Source organism: Lonchura striata, chromosome 4 (genome assembly GCF_050655825.1).
Source record: "Lonchura striata isolate lonStrDom1 chromosome 4, ASM5065582v1, whole genome shotgun sequence".
NCBI lineage: Eukaryota > Metazoa > Chordata > Aves > Passeriformes > Estrildidae > Lonchura > Lonchura striata.
In genome coordinates, this window is record NC_140706.1 from 13,169,856 (window position 1) to 13,187,783 (window position 17,928).

Below are 17,928 nucleotides of genomic sequence, written 5' to 3' on the forward strand. Positions count from 1 at the left end.
CTCTGATTCTGAGTCATTGGATTTAAATAATAGCGATTGGACTTGATAGGTAATGGCCAAAGATCCCGGCTAAAACTACTGAGTAAATGTAATTAAATACAATCGGGTGCAGTCAGCCAGGCAGAGCCAGAGACCATAAAAGGCTCATTCAGACAGCAATGAAAACAAACAACGTCAGCAACAAAAACAAAACCGGTGTTTGGTTTGCTAATAAGAGCATGATCTGAGGCCAGATCTACACTCAGTTTTTGCACCCAACAATTTGACAAAATAATTTGTAAAAAGCCAGCAACAAACAAGTAAACAAACAAAAAGACAAATTAAATTGCTATAATCCCTTAATCTAGATGCAGTTATGTTATCATAAAGACATTTTCTTTTTAAAGTAGTTAAGCTGTCATAAATTCAGTCAAGTGTGAACAAATAGTCTATGACCATGTTTGTGCTAATATGACCGTCTCAATGTAAAAGGGTTGCATTGATTTGACAATCTTTTAGGAATTTAGCTAAGTTTTGGTAAGAGCTGACCAATGACATTGCTTCAAAATCAACTCACAAAGACTGGGAATCTGCAGGATTACACCATTTTGACTTCTAAGTATAAAGGAAAGATATGTGAAAACATATGTATGAATGGGTTAGCACGCTTAACAATTTGGATGTAAAAATTTAAAATTCTTTGGGGGGCAAACCTGTAGTCACTTGGAGAAAGGTGGTGAAAAAGCTGAACAGGTGGGTTCAGGATTTACACTGTTTTAATTAGAAACTGTCAACTTTTAATATTTTGTAATCAACTATTTCACTCATAAAACCTGTCATGCAAATAAGGAGGTAATGCAATAAAGCAAATGAGAAACCGAAATTTTCATAGAAGTAAACTTACCCTTTGAAACTAAGAGCAAGATTATTGCTGCCATTTCAAAAACTACAGAATGAGGTGTCTTTCAGATAAAACCAAACATATTTTCATATTTTTTCTAGCTTTATATCTGTCTGGCTTCCTTTCTTCAAGTCAGTGAGAAAAGTGCAATCTTTTGGATCTGAAAGTACAGAAAAAAAAATAGCCTTTTATTTTGTGTAGTTTGTGTGTGAATATAACTCATGTGCCTGTGGAAAGGCTTTAGAGTTTTCTGATTTGAAGTTTTGTTTTGAGACAGCATTCTCCAGTAAGTGCTATCTGGTGACACTTGCTGCATGACATGAAAACCTATGCCTTCAAGCTCTCTGCTATAACTAATATCAGTAATTAGCCCAGCCTAAACTACTTGAAACTGAATGCACCAGAAGAAGTTAATTTATTTTGCTATAGAGTATGAGAAAGAAAACACTTCACTGAATTAGTAAATGGGCTTTGAGACATGTGTCCATCAGCACTCCTAAGTTGCCCGAGATCACACAGGTTATCTAAGGTTCCCGAATTCACAAAGCTAGAGACACACACGAGTGTCTGCCAGCCCCTGCTCTCACTCCTGTGGCAGTCAAACCTTCTCAGCTCTGCTCAGCTCCCGCAGTGGCAGCTGTGAATAACACAAGAGTTTGCCATCATAGAAGCTGTGGGCTTGTTCCCTATAGACCTACAGCCCCTTCGTGTCTGCTCACAAAGCATCCCAGAGAACCAGACTTCTCTAAAAATGTTGTCAGAACTTTTGGGAAGTGGTTTTGAGCTGTGGAGGAACTTCGTGTTCCTTCTCACCTGGTGAATAAGCTGGGAAAGACCACCCTGCCCACACTTAGGTAATATCCTTCTCCAAGGAAAATCGTAATCCACAGTTATATTTCTCCTACAGGAAATATTTCTTTTAATTTCTCTTAACTTACATATTTAAAGTTCATATTATTCAAGTTAATTGTTAAGCAATAAAGTCACTAAACATGCTTTTTTAAAATCACTGTATAATTCCATAGGCATATGCATTGGACTATATGTACACTATATATGGTTTCATAGTAATTTAGTTATACACAAATGCATTCACAAGTATGGAAGTCTAAAAATACCCTTTCCAACAAAAAAATATTGCCATCATTACATTTCTTATCACTTGTAATCACATTCAAAATCTCCATTTGAGCTCTAAAGTGTGTTGGACTAAGGGAAAACTTACCTGTAGTCAGACCTGTAGAACTGAAGCTGGTAATTTGTGATTAGTTAATGGAAATGTGTTGACAAATGAATTACACTTGCAAGTTTAAGCATATATGTTGCAAGCCATTATGAATTAGAAAGAAAAGGAGACAATGACTTGAATAAATGGGTTTGGTGTTGCATGATGGCAGATACCCACTCACTCTTGATTCAAAGTTTGGATTATAGGCAGAGATCTTAAAATTCACATGACATGATACACTGCGAGGTATACCTTTCTAAATATTCTTTTCTAACTTTTCTTTTAAAACTTTTCTTTTAAAACTTTTCTAACTTTTAAAAAGCTTCTAAATTTTTTTAGAACAAATGGGACTTCTAATGTATTTTTGAAATCCACTCATTTGATACTGACCTTAGAATATGAATTTAGTGTTATTTTGTTAAGATATGTTTGTTATCTTTGCTACATTTGCTGTATTTGTATTAAGCATCTCATAGTCATAAAACAGAGAGGGCTTTGATGCTCAGCTCTGTGCAGGTAACAACCAAATAATCCATGTCTGAAAGATTTCACTAGAGTAAAGCCCTAAGAAAAAGAATTGTAGCCAAGATTTTCAGTATACTTTTTTTTTAATGTGTGTGTGTGAGCTAAATTTGAGAACCATATCGGTATCTGATTATCAGAGGATTTTAAACTTCACATGGTGTACATAAACAAGGGCAACCATAATCAGCAGTCACCTTTAAATTCCACAGGTAGGTTTCTCTCTCAATTCACATCACCCTTGCATGGGGTCATTGCTGGAAAAGGGAGTCCTAACCTCCCGGTCGCCTCTGGTTATGCAGCCTCTCTGCATTAAATATGCTGGCACTCGTGAGCGAGCCAAGCGGATGGAAACATAAGCCTACAGAAAATGCAAGGCGATCCGCTTGTCTGGGCAGGCACACAAGGGCAATGACAGCGCAGGGCAGGGGCTGCCAGGGCCGGCTCTGGCAGCGCCCGCCCGGGGCTGCCGCGGCCCCGCAGCCGCTGTCGCGCATCCCGCGCATCCCGCGCATCCCGCGCATCCCGGGCATCCCGCGCATCCCGGGCATCCCGTGGATCCCGCGCATCCCGCGCGTCCCGCGCATCCCGCGCCTCCCGCGCATCCCGCGCATCCCGCGCATCCCGCGCATCCCGCGCATCCCGCGGCTGGGCACCCTGTAAGCGATCTGCTGGTGCTGTGCCAGCGGGCAGCCAAGGAAATAGAAAGAGCACGATAATAGTGACCCTTAATAAAATAGGTACTTCAACTCCCTGCTAGAGTGAGGGAAAAGTGAAAAAAGAAACGGTGTTCTTGCTTTAATATTTTGATTTACGTATTGAGATGTCTAGTGGTTATGAATTTAAACTTGAGTCTCCAAGGACTTTTTCAAACAAGTAGCTCTAGGTGTTTCACAGATACCTACAAAATTCCATAAATCTTTCCATGAGGCAGCAAAACATACCAGGAGCCAGTCACCTGTTAGTGAAAGGCAAGTACATTCTGTAGAAAATGCATCAGGGGTAGAAAAATCTAGCACCACTATAAATATTGGAAACCACAGGAAGAAATGAAGGTGGTTAAAGAGTTACTGGAGATGAAATTTAGCCAAGACATGATGGTTACAATCCTTTTCCCAGTCTCAATCCTGTTAAAAATAGCCATGAAACTGGTAATGACCAAAAAGGAATGGAAGACTTCTTTTGTCTCATCTGAGATGTATCTCTGGAGTAAGAAGCTTGCTTTTAACATGGTTTGCTTTGTATTTATTCCCTCTGAGTCAGTGTAAACTTCACCCATTATTTTAATTGGACCAGATTCTTAGTGTGTTACTGAATAAATTACCAAACCCACTTCCTACTTTTCTTGGAAATGTCTCCACACCCCATATTCATTCAGTTCAGTTCTTCCCTGAGCTGCAACTCTGTCCAATCTTACAAACTACTAGGACAGGAAAGAACTGGAACTCTGGAACTCTGCAACACATTTTGAACATTTTTATTTGACACAGGCTGTATGGCAGTAGGATTTTGATCAGATTATAGCAAAAGTCACGCACAGAAAACCAAATGCGCCTTTTGAAAAGTATTTTCTTATTAAAAAAAAAAAAAAAACACTATATGATTGCTGTTATGCTCAAATGCAGCCTGATTCAGCACTGGGCTGTATTGCCTTCCCTCCCATTGACTTCAAAATGAATAAGCTCAGACTGGGTATTTGAGAATTCATTGCTGTGAAGACATATTCTGGCAGGTCAACACAAGCATTATTCATAGGCCTCAATTCAGTCTGTCATCTGAAATGAAAGAGAGCCTTTCTTTAAAAAGCTAAAATCCATCTTTAATTTGTTATCCTAGTAACTGTATCAAAAACTGTTATAAAACAAATATTAAAAATGAGAGCAAGTTGATGAGCAATTGAAATGCAGTAAAATAGATCTGGAAGTGCTACAGAGCCACCAAATCCTTGCTGCAGCTATTGCAGACAACCAGTTTATATAACCTTTTTCATCAATATATCAAGATCTCTCTTAATAGCATCTAGCTTTGTTTCTTCATTTACTGCTATTGTACAGTTATCTGTAGTTCTTCCAGTTTGAGTTACATTTTCATAGATTATGTGCCAGAGTGGACCACTATGATCATCAAATTTGACCTCCATAATCTCTGCAGGATTGCCCTGAATTCATTTAAGAAGCCAGTGATTTTGTAACCAGGAGTTTATTAGGGAAAGGGCACAAGAGCCATGGTATCAGTGTTGACTGATGGGATTAATCAGCTCATGTTAACACACTGATTATCATATAGTAAAGGGAAATGTTTCAAAAGAATACCCCAGTCTGAAACATAAAGCAAAATCATTTGGACTTCCAGAGAGGTCATGGTTGAAATATCACAAAACTCTCTTTACTCAAAGCAGATGTTTATTAAGATTAATTTAGTGTGAAAAATGAACCAGAATGCATATAAAAGACAATGCCTCCTCAATTATGTAATAGGACACCTCCTCATTATATTGTGTTCACTGAAGATGATGGTATTTTCCTAGGGGATGTATAACTACAGTTTGCCAAAGTCCCTCTCCCTCATTTTAGATTAAATATCAGACTGCAAACCATGAAGCCAAGTGAACAGAAACAAGAGAACTCAAATAAACATAATTTAAATGAAAAAGAAAAGGCCTCTTAAGCATGTTTTCTGAGTAAATGCATTCAAAATAGAAAGTTACAATGATGCCAGGATACAAAGACAGAGAAAAATCAACAGAATTTAATATAAGCAAAAATACCTTTTTCTTACATTTGTACATGTATTGAAATGAAATGCAATCTCTACGTGTAAATATTCACTAAACTTTTCACAGAACTGAAGCAACTTCTCTTTCTCATCACCTTTTCTCTTTTTGTCCTGTTTCTTTCTGTGAGCTCCCTCCAGTGTTCTCAAGGAAGTATTGAATCATTTCATTTTGGTATATTACATTTTTATCAAAGGAATCATCATGATAAGAAATATCATATTAATCTAATCTCCAAGGATGCCCAGTCTGGGCTAAAGCTCTGATCTAAACCTGATTGTGAAAACAGGCACTGGAAGAATAAGATGCCCCTCACCCACCACAGATGTCCCTTAGAATGAACAGCACATGTACCAAAAGGGCTGCTGGCTGTAGAGGGGACTAGAGAATGAGTTGAGACTGTGTAAAACTCTGAGATTATTTAGAGTTAAGGAATATAAATGATTTCCTTATTTTCCTCTAGGGACTAAGAAGAAAGATTTCTCCTCTAAACTGCAGGTTCATCAGTTGGAAAAGAAAAAATGACCAGGAAAACCAGGTCACCGACTCAGCCATCAACATGAAAAGACCCTGTCAGGTAAGGTACATTCCATATTGCAATAATAATGCCTTTGTATAAATCTAAGCTGAAGAGGGATATGATTACACTTTGGCAGAAACCAACCATGGCACTGAATCCAGGACGCTGTGGACATGCCAGTCTGCTTGGAGCCAGCTCAGGGATCTCTATACAGAGCTGTTATGCAGGCTACAAACCTGCCAAAAGTGCTCTAACACCTATTTACATCTTGTTCAACTCCTGCTTCTACCAAGATAAACAAAAATAGAATCAAACACTTTATTTCTATGCCTCTTCCACTGGCTTTGTGGAGTTAGTAAACAAACGAGAATGAAATTATTCTTCGTAGGCTACTCTGCCTGGTTTATTTCTGGTTTGTGTTTTAGTGTTTGTTCACGGACAGAATAAGCCACTCTCAACTGGGGCTGTTGCAGAGCCTTCCCTCACTTTCTTCCACAAGCTATTTGTTCCCATCCCTTCCCTTGTACCCACAGTAATACTCTGGGCAACTGAGCAATGAAAGGGGTCAGGGAGCTTAGTTGTAATAAAACCAGGCAAATATTGGGAGAACATACAGAAGCTTAAAGCCATAAGTAATAGAACTAAAGATAACTTAATTTTGAGTACTGTAATGTCAATTAATTTGGTGTCTTTACTAGTGCTTTAGTTACTGTAAAGGCAACTGTGACAAGCCACTCTCCTGCTAATCTGCATGATGTCCAGCAGATAGTGAGCCATTGCCTAACCTCAGAAATGTCCAAATGGAGCTATGGAATTACTCCAGTCCTTTGTGGGTTTGGCAAAGATCTTGTAGGATTTCTAGTGACGTATGCTGGGCCTGACTCAAATCCCAGCAATGGAAATTTCTTTGATTTGGCTTATTGTTGTTTCTGACCCTGTAAATGTGGGAAGTATTCAGGCATTAAAAAGACATTGTTTCCCTGACATATCAGTTGGTCTCTGCTGTTTACATCAATTGAAACAGAATTAAAATTCCAATTTGATTTTTCCTCCTTCAAAGCACATAAAATAGCATAAATTCAATGCCCGTCCAACCATCATGTTGGATGGTTTGTTATGTACACAGCAGGATTTGAGTTTCTTATGAGAAAATTGAAAAAAATGGTTCAGATCTCATAAGTCCCATTCTCCTATCATTGTCTGTAAATAACTTCAGAGAAGCTCTTTCCATTTTCTCCCCTCGTCTCCTTCATAATAATTCTTTAAATAGGTTACTTCTACATTTTAATTTTTCTACCTTTTTCATTTTTGTTTTACCCATCCTTTTGTAAGGGCCACCCTACCATCACTTTTGCATGTTGTTAACACGGAATCAATGGAAGATCACTCTCCTGCCAATTGAACTGGTTTCTAGCAATCAATATTTATGGCCATAGATAACACAAGCTGCAGTTCATATCCATTCTTTCCACAAAACTTTGTTTCAATGAAGTGACCATACTTCCCTTGTACAGGTTGTACTGTCTTCCAGCCCCACTTTTAAACACTTAAGATTTCTCTGCACATCCACAAAGTAGTATTTATTTTGAGTGTAAGCCAGTAAGTATGCATGCTATTGGCTTAAAGGTTCAAACTGTCATCAAATGGAGTTTCTCCCTTTCTAATTTGTCTTGGTTACAAATGTGCACTGTGAGCAAATTGCCTTCCTCTTGATAGTCTCTTCAGTTTGCAACACTGCCATCACATAAAGAAAGCTACTTGTTTTATGCCAGGAAAAAAAAGCAGAAAATGGCCCACGTGTCGTTTTCTATTACCTGTGCCAAATTGGGACCTTTGTAACATTGGGAGGAAGCTCAGGAGCTTTATCTCTTTTGTTTGTCTTTCACACCAAAGGAAATTACAATTTGAGGAGTTACCTGTCTCTGAGACAGTTCCAACAGCCCCACTTTAATGATTGATAGTCGCAGGGAAACATAAACTCCTTTCTAATTGCAGATTTTCCTAGGACTACCTATTAAGCAGGTAGGTATACTAACACCTTATGATCAGTTTGCTGTTCTCACACTGCACACAAAATTGTTGTAGTTTGCAATGTCCTTATTTCTTCTCTTCCAGACATGCTCCTGTGGGGTACATCAGAGTGCACAGTGCATGTGGTCTCACCAATTTACCTGCATTGCTCGTGGTGAGACTGTAGTGCTTTGTGTGTGTGTTTTTGGAATTTTAGTTCAACCTTAAAATCTTAAATTTCAAGGTGAGCGTTTTTAGCAATTACAGGAAGCTCCAGCATGTACCATTGAAACATATCTGCTCCAAAGTAAGCTCTAAGCTTTTAAAAGAAGGTGGCTGTGGAAGTGCAAATGACTACTGAGGAGATGCAGTTACTGTATACAGGAAGCTCGGATCAAGTTCAAATGAAAGCTCTGGGCACCAGTTCTTAGCAACAGATTTTAAAGCAGTTGTAATCTTCAAAGCTATCTATCTCTACAGCAGAGGCCCTGGGTATTATATACCTAATGAGTTAGACCATTTGAGCAACCTTCTTTCACATTAAAAAGGTACTTTAACTTTTTCTTTTGCCAGGTTAACTGTTCAGTCTATTTTTGACAGATGAGATCAGCTATATGGAATTTTAATACTCTATTTCTTCTAAAATGTGTCTCTATTTCCTTGGGCTGGAATGGAAGTTTTAAGACTGTTGAGGTTGAAAATTGGTTGTGTAATATTACTATTACTGTTTTGGGGTGTTTTTCAGTAACTATTGGCCATGTGCATAAAGCACAAATAAATAAGTAAAAGTAGAAATAAAGACATGATCTTGTTCCCAAAGAATTTCCAACTAAGGTCCTGATCTAGTAAAAGAGTTATGTGTGTGCCTTGTGAGGTTCCACTGACCTCAGTGGGAGTATTCAAAGGAGTTTAATATGTGTATAAACCTTGCAAAATTAGGAGGTAAAATATAGTGTGTTAAAATTTACTCTGCTTTAATGTAGATTCCTTTTGTTGGTCAAAATAAGTATAGAGTATTCCAGTTATTTTAAAAGATCTAAATCTCATTAGAAAATAATTAAACTATTACTTGACACAGGCACCAATTCATTGTTTTTTTTTCCTAAAAGCAAGAAAGGAAGGTGAAGTTCAAAATTTCAAAATAGCTTTCATATTCTACAGTACAATGCAAAAAAATTAATACTCTAACAGGAAAAATTCTAGATTCTTATCCAATGGTCACTTAAATGAGAATACTTTAAGGGAGTGTAAACCTTTGCTTCATTAAATATTGGAACAAACCATACAGTTGAATGTGCACAAAAGTTAATGTTATCCTGCACTTTCAGGAGCATTCTACCATGGGCCAAGATGTGGCCTTATTTCTACTGATAAAAACTAACCTGTGCAAGTGCCTGTGAAAGAATGTGTATGTGGAATGAGTTAATAATTATGATGACAGAACCACAACACATTAAAATTACCTTAACAGGCAGCATTCATGAACATGTCTCAGAAGTGTCTTCAAGGAGTTTAAGACCGAGGATGTTAGGATGATGAAATAATTATTGAAAATTTATTAAATGTGACTATTCAGGTTTTGGTAATGCAAGGAAAAGACAACTCAGCAATATTAGGAAAGATACCTGAAAGATTTATTTTGCTATGTGTATGTTTCATATAGTTTTATTAAACATGTCTTTTGCTGAAGTATCATTACACTAAATTTTTTAATCTTGAAAGAGAAAGCATTTGGCTCAGAGTTCAATCAAGTACTGCTGGCATTCCTGGAATGACAACTTTAATCCCTTCATTGTTCACTTATTTAATGCCTTAAATATATTCTCGTGGTAAATCCAGCACCGAGGACAGAGACTTAAAACAGTTTATTCCTTTAATTAGAAATATGTATCCGTACCACAACAAAAACATAATTTAAAATAGAACAGTAATAACAAAGTATGAATGAATGCTAATTGCAATATAACTATGAGGAAACCACTAATATACAGCTAAGGCTGAATTGATGGGAACTGAGCTGAAAGCAGAGTAGTAATCAACATGAGAAGAAAGCCTGATACTCTGGAGTAGATAGGAAAAATAGTTCTGGTTGATTAAGTTTCACTCTGCTGGGGTGAGGTAGGATTTTGAAATTGCTTTCTTTGGAGGCTGTGTCAGGGAATGAATGTGCTTCTGGTCAGTGAAAGGACAGTTAAAAACTACATGGTGTCTGCTGGATCCCAGAGCATTGGGTGGCACATATGTATGCCTAAGCACATTTATATAAACACTGCTACTAGCTATTTGGTCAAAAGCTTTCCCCTCTGTGCCACACAGTCTCATGCAGCTAGGCCACTGCATAGAACGTGATAACAAAGTTGCCTCGATAACAAAGGTTATTTCACAAAATTCATTCTGGAATCAGATTACAAACACTGTGATACATTTTGCAGGTACTGATGTGACACTGTCCCAGCGCAGGATGGCAGCAGACTGGAGGACCTGGGCAGTCAGCTTTCTGTTCTGCAGAGGAAACCATAGCTGTACACTCCAGGTGTAAGGAGGTTGCTCTGCCTACACATGGAATTGTGGTCATAGGACATCCACAGCATCACAGAAACACAGAATATTCTGTGCTGGAAGGCACCCCCATCAGGTCCAACTCCTGGTCCCACACAGGACACCCCCAGAGTCACACCGTGTGCCTGGGAGCTGTGCCCAAACTCTTCAGCTCTGTCAGGCTTCGTGCTGCGGCTGCTTCCCTGGGGAGCGGTGCCAGTATCCATCTCTGGGGAAAGAACATTTTCTAATATCCCACCTAAACCTCCCCGACACAGCTTCAGGCCATTGCCTCGGATCTTGTCCCTGTCACCACGGAGATCAGTGTCTGATCCCACGGATGGCATTGCCTAGGGGAGTATCACACCCCTACTCACACGCTACCTCTGGTAGCGCCTACTCAGCTCGCAGCGCAGATGTGGTTCATCTATCAACTCTAATTAACCCGCCTTGCACCAGCACTGCTTGGCTACACCTGGCAGGACGCTCTAGAGGGCCGTTACGCCGAACATGCTCCAATTTCCGTGCAGCGTTTAGGCAGCACTGGGTATACCTGCAGGCTGTGCCGGACACGGCTGCCGCTCCGTGCCGTGCCGTGCCGTGCCGTGCCGTGCCGCGCAGGCCGCAGTCAGCCGGGCGGCCCCGGCCTGGCGCGGCCTCGCCGCCCCTCCCCGCAGCCGGAACGCGCCGCGCGGGGCCGCGTTGCGCGGGGAAGGGCGCGCGGCGGCACCGGCGGCCGCCATGGCGGTGGACATCACCCTGCTCTTCAAGGCCAGCGTGAAGACCGTGAAGACCCGCAACAAGGCGCTGGGGGTGGCGGCGGCGGCGGGGGACAGCGCCAGGGACGAGCTGCTCAAGCGGGGCACCGCCCGCTCCAAAAGCGACTTCACCGGCAGGGCGCGGGAGGTGGTGAGTGCGGCCGCGGGGGGAGGGCGAGGGCAGCCGGGGCGGCTGCAGCGGCTCCTCCCGGGCGGGCAGCCCGGCCCTCGCCGCCGCCTCGGAGCGTCCGGCGCTCCCCGGGGAGAGCGGGCGGGCCCCGGAGCCGGCCGCAGAGAGCCGCGGGGCAGCGCTTTCCCACGCGGCTGTGGCCTGGGAGAGCCGGGGCGGCCGGGGCCGGCTCCGAGCCCGCCTGTCGCCCGCGTTCCCCGCGGCGCGGCTTCTCCCGGGGCCCTCCTGCCGGGGCTGCGGCCGCGTCCGTGCGGATCCGCCGCCCTCCGGCCGTGCCTGCGTGCGCACGGCTGTTTCCTGCCGCCGCCGCCACGTAACACAGCGCTGCCATGGCACACGCGTCCGGCCGCGTCCGGCGCTGCTCCCTGCGCGCTGCTCCCTGCGCGCTGCCTTCGGCTCGGTTGTTTGCGCTGTCACACGGTGTGGCAGCGAAGGGCCAGCCCTAGGCACATTGCATGTACAAAGGTCATCGGAACGTTTTAAGGTTTGCAAAGACAAGCACTGAATAGTTAAGGAATTTCAGAGGTGAAAGCTGATGGGCATTAACAGCGCTCCTCAGGCCATAGTCGTTCTGTAAAAACAATTTTGTTGGATATTGTGTTTCTCCATTCTGAGTCAAAGGCAGGGTTTGAATAATATATCTTTGATAAAGCACTGGACTGTATTTTGAAAAACTAAGGAACTCTGAGAAGACAGACTTACAGACTGGATTTGCAAGTTTGGGACTAAATGAGAAATGGACAAGTGGTTTATAGCAGCAGAGGAAGCACAAGGAAATCTGAGGTTTTTCGGTTCCATTATAGATACTCTTATAGCCACAGATTTATTTGTTCCCTCTGAACAAGCCTTTTGCCCCATTGCCTCTAGTATTATCTCTGTCTGCATTTTGATTCCTCCTTCTCAGTTTCTGTGTCTGTATTTCAAATTATTTAGAGTCTCAGACTAGGTTCATGCCAACTTCTTCCTTCCTTCTAGTCTTTGCTCCCCATTACCTTTCTGCTACCAGGGCTTCTTTGCTTTTGCCTATTCCCAAGTTTGGTTTTGATTTTTAAAGTTCTATTCATACTCAAGCCTACCCTCATCTCCGTCTTTCTCCTTGCCCTGCTGTGCTCCTGTGCAGTGATAGCATGCTATAGCTGTCTTTTTTTTTCTGCCCTGGTTCTTTGGCTTACCACTGTTTACAGCCGCTGTTTCATGATGATCCCAGTGTTTTCTCTGAGCTCCTCACCGTTTCTGAGTTTCCTTAGTGCAGACAACAGAAGGAAGGATGAAGGCGTGGAGAAAAATGTCATGTTTAATTTGTAAGAGCATCAGGTGAAGTAAACAGCTAGTGCCAAGGGGGATGAGCTGAACTGTCTGAGGGGGACAATGGTTTTAATTAATGGTACTTACATAAACAAGGACTTTGGAGGAGAAGCAAAGCTGCAATGTGTTGCTGTGTGAACACGTGGCTGTTGACAGCTGGTCAGTGAGAAGGAGCAAGGTGGACTGGCCTTGCTCTGTAACTCCTCTGCGACAGTGAGCCAACAGCCCACCAGACCACAGAACATCATTTTGATGTGTGAATAGAACACTGAAACTGCAGCCAGAAGAATTAAGATTTATAGTAAAATAAATGATGATTTTACCTGTTTGTTTCAGCCAAATACAGTTCAGTTTGATCATCTTATGTGTCAAACCCTCTAATAGTAAAGACCCTGAATAAGCTACATTTAGCCACCACTTTCTTTATGCCTTACTTGGTTGCAGAATAGAATATTTCAATTGGAAAGGACCTACAGCCATCATCTGCTCCAACTACCTGACCCCTTCAGGGCTGAGCAAAAGGTAAAACAAGTTATTAAGGGGATTGTCCAAATGCCCTTTGAACACTGACAGGCTTGGGGCACCAGCCACCTCTCTGGGAAGCCTCTTCTGGTGTTTAACCACCTGCTCATTACAAAATGCTTCCTAATGTCTAGTCTAAGCCTCCCCTGGCACAGCTTTGAACCATTCTCAGTCATCCTGTCCGTGGATACCAGAGGGAAAAGATTGGCACTTCCTTCTTCATGTCTTCTCCTCAGGAAAATGTAGAGCAATGCGATTGCTCTTCAGCCTACTTTTCTCCAAACTAGAGAAGCCCTAAGTCCTTAGTGCAAGTTCTCCATCTGACATGCAAATATGGAAGTAGTGAAATAATAGAGTCTACACTACTCTAGAAAGAAGTACTCCTTTCAACATTATATTCTGCATGGTTTTGCATAGCATCTTGCAGGTAGAGCTGTGCTGATGCTGCTTGTGCTCCAAGCTCCAGGAGTAGCAGCCAACTGTTCACAGCTGCAACACAGTTGGAGTGTGGGACTGGGCAGGCACTCAGCTGTAGGATCAGAGATCTCTCTAGCCCATCGCAGAGAAGTTTTGTGTCACATAATTAAGGTGTTTGAGCACTTTGCTGAACTGTTTTAAGCGATATAAGTACCTTCAGGGGCAGAAAGGAGAAAGAGAACGCTCAATGTATGCATTGAGTGTTCTCTTTCTCCTTTCTGCCCCTGAAGGACTTTTGCTGTAGGATCTGAGGACTGTGGAAGCTTCTTTGGGTTTTGACTTCTTTGTATACAGTCTCTTAAGTGATGTTTAAGAGGGAAGATTGAGGGTGCATAGTGTTTGGAGAAGAAGCTGACAAGATTGTAGCCAGTAATCCTACACAGCTTCTGTATTTATGGTAAAGGATCATTGCAACTGGGAGATAAAGTTAAAACTTCCTATTTTACATTCTCAAACTTAACATGATTTTTTTAGGTGGATTGAAGGATGCACAGAGGATGTAGAATATAAGAGTTTTTACTTGAATCGATATTGTGTGGGGAAGCTGGGTTAGAGATGTGTGGTCTTGATGTTTTTTGTTAATCACAAGAAAATACTTCAGCATTCTGTATTAATTTGTATTTTTTTGAAACTGGCTATTTTATTCTCAGGTATACTGCATTGCTGCAGTCCCTGAGGAGCTGATGGAGGTTTTTGTATTTGAGACTTAAGTTCTTAACACAAGGAGCTCATCCATAACCATGGTAATGTTAGTTGCAGAGATTGGTGTTGTTGATGATATTATTAAACTCTCATAAAACTGTTCCATTAATATAAAGCATAGATGAATGTTATGGCTCCGAGCTGCTGAAAGGATTTTCTTTGTCCTGACAGTGACCTATCACTTTTTATTTGGTTTGGGGTTTTCTTGGTCTTTCAGCTGCCATTGTACAGTGTTTGGGCTATCTGATACGTAATGTGACTTATACTTTTTTATGGTGAATATTTTTGACACCTCTCAATCTCTTCACCATCTACATATTGACTAGGACCAGGTAAGAAATTATTGTTAAGAATCAACAGAATTCTGTAGCTACAGGAAGGCTACAGTTACAGTGGCAGACTTTCCATTACTTGGAATTTATGGAACACTAAGAGTTTGTTATATGTATGTTAGTGCTTTTTAGTGAATGAAAACAAATAATCTTCTCTCTCTTAGACTTTATAGTGAAATGGCTATTTAAAATGCAGTATCCAGGGTGCCTAAAGTTTGCATTTCTTCATACTTTTATATAGGCTTATGTAGTTTTAGCAGTTTTATCCTGACTGGATGCCAGGTACCGCCAAAGCTGCTCTATCACTGCCCTCCTCATCTGGGCAGGAGAGAGGAAATAGAGGGAAAGGCTCATGGGTCATGGTTAGGACAGGGAGTCATCTCTCAGATATTGGGTCATGGGCAAGACCAACTTGAGTTGGGGAAAATGAGTTTAATATATATTAATGAGAAATGAACCAAAATCTTAAAAACATTTTTCCCCCACTCTTCCCATCTTCCCAGGCTGAGCTTCTCCCAGTTCTCTATTTCCTTCCCACAAGTGGCACAGGGGGACAAGGAGTGGAGGCTGAGGTCAATTCCTCACACTTGTCTCTGCTGCTCCTTCCTCTGCAAGGGAGGACTGCTCACACTGTTCCCCTGATCCAGAGGAGTGTCTCTTCCACAGGAGACATTCTTCCATTAACTGCTCCAGTGTGGGCTTTTCTCTCCACAGGTCCTGCCAGGAGGCTGTACAAACTTCCCATGGGGCACAGCTGCCTGTGGGTATCCACCTGCCCCACCATGGAGTCTCCATGGGCTGCAGGGGCACAGCTGCCTTGCTGTAGTTTGCACCAGGGGCTGCAGGGGAAGCTCTGCTCTAGCACCTGAAGCACCTCCTGCCCTTCCTTGTGCACTGACCTTGGTGTCTGCCGGGCTGTTCGTTTCACGTGTTCTCATTCCTCTCTCCTGCTGCAGTTACTGCTGTGCAGTAACACTTTTCACCCCTTTCTTAACTCACCTATCCCAGAGGCACAGCCGCTGTTGCTGCTGGGCTCATCCTTGCCCAGTGGCATGTGTGTCCTGGAGCCAGCTGGCATTGCCTCTGCTGGACATGGGGGAAGGTTCTGTTCTGGCAGCTTCTCACAGAAACAGCCCCTGTAGCCCCCTGCTACCAAAACCTTGCCACACAAACCCAATACATTTGTTCCTTGGTATGGTGTCAGGTTTGGGATTAAGCTAAATGATTGAAGAATTTTAAAGATTAGAGCAAAAGTATTTAAGTAAAAAGCATGGGCTTGCAGTAAGTGCTCAGTGACAAACATAAGCAGTTCAGACCCCCAGTTTGTGACTCTGGTTCACACCTTTACAATGCCTTAAATCTGTTGTTTTGGATGTTTTAAAAGATTGTCAGTTTTGGAAAGTATTTGACATTTGAGCTGCTGTTTTAGGACAGTATTAGGAAATGTGACTCCTAAAGGCCTTCCCTTTTACTTTATTATGGCAAGTATGTGCAATTGGGAATATCATCTGTCAAATATACTTCTTAGATATTTGAAAATATAGAAGGAACAAGAACTATATGATTGCTGACTGTTAAATTTGTGTTGGAGAAATGGAATCAAGGCTGATACAGCCTATAAACAGAAATAAATATAAATTAATGATCAAGCAGGATTTCATGGTGGTTTTAATTGCAGTCCTGAATAAAGTCTGTTTTGCTTTAGAAAATTATCTTTAAGGTTTTGTGAAAAGCTAAAAACTGAAGAGTTGGAACACAAATTATTCAAAAGCAATATGAGGCATATCTGAAGAAATATCCTTGAGAATGGAAAATTTGAAAGGTTAAATGCTTCTAAATCTTTAAGTGCAAAATTTCAGAATGATCAAATGTCCATGTTTGAAGCTGTTGAACACATAAGGATCCCAGATTCATGAGGCTTCAACATCTGTTATTCATATAAGTTCTGTGTATGGATTCTGTAGGATGATTAACTGATTCTTCAAAAAAAGAATGGTACAATAGGCCAATACTCACATGAAAATTATGTTCAGCTGCTCTGTACAAATGTGTAATGAGGAGGAAAAATCCCCGCATAAAACTTGTCTCCAAAACTAGTTCTTGTTAAAGCCAGAACAAATGACACTGAATATAAATTTTAAGCAAACCTTTTAATTACAAGGCCACTTGACTTCTGTAGTACATTGCTTAGGCTACACATAGGGCAGTGGTGACTTTATAATTTTATTTTATTTTTTAAATTTTGTATGTAAAACAGCTATTCACATGTACTTGTGAAAGTCCAACTTATTTCATTGTTTGGAATGCAATTTATGGGATAATTTACAATAGCAGTAATATTAGAAGAGATGGAGAGCTAGTTGTTTGTCCTTGGTGCCAGATTTGAGATATTCCTGCACATCTTTGTGCAGACTGGTATTTAGAGCATTCCCATAGGACAGAAAAGGGTAGGAGTGTTTGTATATGGGGTTACAGTTTATTAATTGCTACTGTCGCTGCATTAAATAAAGCTTAAAAAAGGTGTGGGGAATGCCCAAACCAGGAGCTGGTCCCCTAAACTGACTATAGAGGACCACCTTGAATAGCACGAATGTCATTGCTGACACAGGACAACTAAAAGGGCGTGTTTTTAAACATATATACTTTCTATCCCTTTCAGAGTATTCAGCATTGTTTGAAGAGCTACCAAGAATAAAATTGAGCCACTGAAATAGCATAGTGTACACAGTGCTAGTAGAGAAAGGCAAGACCGTAACTGGAAAATTTCTAGTGTTTACAAATAGAAAGTTTGAAAAGCATTAATAGATAAAATTTAGAGATCTAGATTTCAGAGGATTCCTTGTGCTTAATAGAATTCTAATATGATAAGAAAAAAGTTGACTTTCAGACTGGGAGGTCCACAGGCTTTTCTGCTGCCTACTGGTTTCAAATAGATCATAACTACATCTGTAATTATTGTGTTGCTGTTTCTGAGTCAAGTTCAGGTTGGTGACTCCAGAACGAGTCAGGTTACATATGAGCTTTTCAAAAGACTGGGAAATGTCCAAAATAATGAAGTAGTCAGTTTGCTGTATTAACTTTTATGGGATGGGACATGTATTCTCAGGTCTAAAACAGAACTGAAAGGGACTTAATCCTTAGAATGTCCATATCCAAGAGCGGTAGGGTAGC

At 41.3% G+C, this 17,928-nt stretch overlaps 1 protein-coding gene across 4 annotated transcripts in view; it reads left to right on the top strand.

Annotated features, from left to right (window-relative positions):
• The first annotated feature begins 11,179 nt into the window (after positions 1-11,179).
• STX18 (syntaxin 18) overlaps positions 11,180-17,928 on the top strand; it is an 80,838-nt gene continuing 74,089 nt past the window's right edge. For 3 of the 4 annotated variants that reach the window (XM_085577688.1, XM_021554337.4, XM_021554334.4), the window contains exon 1: positions 11,180-11,380. In XM_085577688.1, the coding sequence (XP_085433814.1) occupies positions 11,213-11,380 (168 nt within the window). In that variant the 5' untranslated portion in view covers positions 11,180-11,212. Of the gene's footprint in view, positions 11,381-11,739; positions 11,904-17,928 lie in introns of those variants that run through there. The other variant, XM_085577689.1, reaches the window with a different exon arrangement.